The sequence below is a fragment of the Eurypyga helias genome, unplaced genomic scaffold, assembly GCF_000690775.1.
Source record: "Eurypyga helias isolate BGI_N326 unplaced genomic scaffold, ASM69077v1 scaffold17905, whole genome shotgun sequence".
NCBI classification, from domain to species: Eukaryota; Metazoa; Chordata; class Aves; order Eurypygiformes; family Eurypygidae; genus Eurypyga; species Eurypyga helias.
Genome location: NW_010250968.1, coordinates 11,880 through 14,403, shown reverse-complemented (window position 1 = coordinate 14,403; position 2,524 = coordinate 11,880). Strand labels below are relative to the sequence as shown.

Sequence of the window (2,524 nt, the reverse complement as noted above, 5' to 3'; positions counted from 1 at the left end):
CGTGTAGGTGGTGTAAAGGCCGGTGACCTGCACGTCTGAGAAGGAGTGATCGCTGCCACTGGAGACAGGGGTGAGGCCAGGGGTGCCCAGGTCACAGTCTGAGAGGTGGAGCGGGGAGTTGCTGAAGGCACCCAGGGTATCGAGGCTGAAGCTGTCGTCTTTCATTTCCTCCCATATGTTACCTTTAAAAGATTAAGAGATATGGTTATGGTTAAGATTAAGAGATATGGACAGAGAGATATGGTTTAGTGGCGGACAGATACGGTTGGACTGGATGATCTTTCTTTTCCAACCCAGTGATTCTATGATTCTATGATTAAATTCTGGTCACAGCCACACACCTGACCCTCCCGGGCACTGTGTGCCAGGGCCAGTCTGTAACTTTACCCACTGTTTAGGAACCGTGCTGCTTGTGGATGGCACCACTTGTAGCACAAAGGCCGTAAGAGTGTCCGTTCCCCCCAAACTCCCCTGCTTCCAGCAGGAGCGCTGGTCTTTCCGGGCAGCATCTATCTACCGGGGGCCGCACTGGGAACCTCCATGAGCCAGGGAAGTTCTGCTTCTACAGAAAGGGAAAACCGAGGTGGAAGCGGAGCGGTGTTTTCCGACGGACAGAGAGGGGCGGTGTCCTGGACCCAGCTGACCGGAGATCCCTGCCCACATCTGCTGCAGCGCCTGTGCTTGAACCGTGAAGGCGGTTTGCTGTCCCGTCTAGCACGGGGCAGAGACACCCCGAGGAAGGCCAGGGCAGTCACGCTGCAGAGGCCAGCACCCAGCACAAGGTTTTGGCTCGGTTACATCCCACCCCAGAGCATCCTGCTGAGCACCCCAGTTATATATTCAGGGACTACATAACCACGTAAGTCATGCCCTTCCCTACTCCAGCTTCCTCCTCCCATACCTTGCAATGCAAAATCCATAATGCTTGGGTCAAGAGCATCCACCTCCGCGTTCATGTCTGCTGTCACGTTCAAGAAGTCCGGAGGTGCGCGTACCATGGGATGGTGGGGAAGAGGGCTGTGGCTCATGTCAGGCAGAGTATGGAGAGGAGGCGTTTGGGCAGGCGCTGGTGAGTCTGGGGCGATACGAGCCTGGGTCTGGATCTGGTGATGCAGGGGGATGGACTGCAGTGAGAGTGTCATGATGGGCTGGGGCTGCAGCTGGGAGATGGAGATTCGGCCTTGGGCTGCTGCCATGGGGTTGAGGGTGGAGACCTCAGACTCTGCCTGCTTGCTGAGCCGCCTGCAGTTCTCAGGTCTGTCAGTGATCAGCTTGTCTAGCTCCTCTGCGCAAGTGATACCCATTCCCAAGGAGGAAAAGAGACAGTTTAACCCCTTTGTTCAAGCAGGGCTCAGCCAAAGCATCTCACAAGCAGTGTCTGGCACTGTACGAGACGCAGCACAGAAGGCAGGCTTCGGCTCTGCAGAGAGCAAAGAAATGCCATCTAACTTAACCCTTACCCTAGTCCACTGCCATGGTTACCCCTAACCGAGCTGAAGAAAAGATCACACGAGACTTACACAGAGCAACCAAGACACCATGGATGGTAGCTGACCCACAGCTGCAGAACTCAGCATCCTCAGTGGGTCTCCTCATGGGGATACGCTGAATTCTGCTTCCATCTCAAACAGGATGTGTACCTGAGACTCCTGACCGTTTAGATGGCATTTTTGGTTTTATGCAAAGAGAACGTAATTTATCATTGACTGTATGTCACAGATTTTGTAGAAAAAAACCCCTGCAGTTGATTTTGCCAATACTGAGCTCCTGAAAGCTTCCATGACATGTGTCTTTTTAAATAGAAACGAGAAAGTCTTAGAAAAAAAGAGTGTTTTGCAGAGTAAGTTGAAAATTGCATTGAAATATGACACTATAAGTACGCTGGAGGCAGCGTAACTCCTCAGAAGGCCTAAACGCATTATGCCCAAAAGCATAATGTAAGCCCTACCTGGGTTAGCCATGCTCCTGTGAATAGCAGCGATGTCCTTCCGCTTCCACTTCTGCATCTCCTCTTCCATCTTGTCGATCTTGGCCGGATTGAGAGCCCACAGGCACCCTTTGCGAGAGGTGCCGCTCATCTTGTTCTCCACCTTCTCAAAACACTTATTCAGGGACAGGTTGTGGCGCACAGAGTTCTTCCAGCCGTCAGGGGCTGTCTGAAAGATGGAGGAGGATGTCAGTGGAGGAAGCCGTGAATGAAGTATTTGTGATGTTCTACTTCGCCCTCTCAGGCGTACGCGTACCTTGAAGTAGGGGAAGTGCTCCTTCATGAAGCTGTAGATCTCGCTCACTGGGAGACTGCCCGTTTTGCTGTTCTTCAGCGCCATTGCGATCAAGCAACTAGAAACCAAAGAAATACAGGAAATAAGAACAGATTGCATGTACTTATCCATCACATTCTTCTGGTCCAGCAACCTGGGAGGACCCACCTCTTAAGACACAAACAGTTGGCTGATCATTGGATAACCCTACCCACGTGGTCAGAAGTCACCGTGTGCTCCTCTGTGCTATATTATGTTGATGT

General features: G+C 52.0%; 1 protein-coding gene across 1 annotated transcript in view; it reads right to left on the bottom strand.

Moving 5' to 3' along the window:
* Positions 1-2,524, bottom strand: part of FOXN4 (forkhead box N4) — a 14,424-nt gene that overhangs the window by 96 nt on the left and 11,804 nt on the right. Inside the window, exons 6-9 of the mRNA XM_010151859.1 lie at positions 2,244-2,340; positions 1,949-2,156; positions 902-1,285; positions 1-182 (exon numbers count right to left, since the gene is read on the bottom strand). The exon at positions 1-182 is cut by the window's left edge and continues 96 nt beyond it. Of these exons, the coding sequence (XP_010150161.1) occupies positions 1-182; positions 902-1,285; positions 1,949-2,156; positions 2,244-2,340 (871 nt within the window). The remainder of the gene's footprint in view (positions 183-901; positions 1,286-1,948; positions 2,157-2,243; positions 2,341-2,524) is intronic.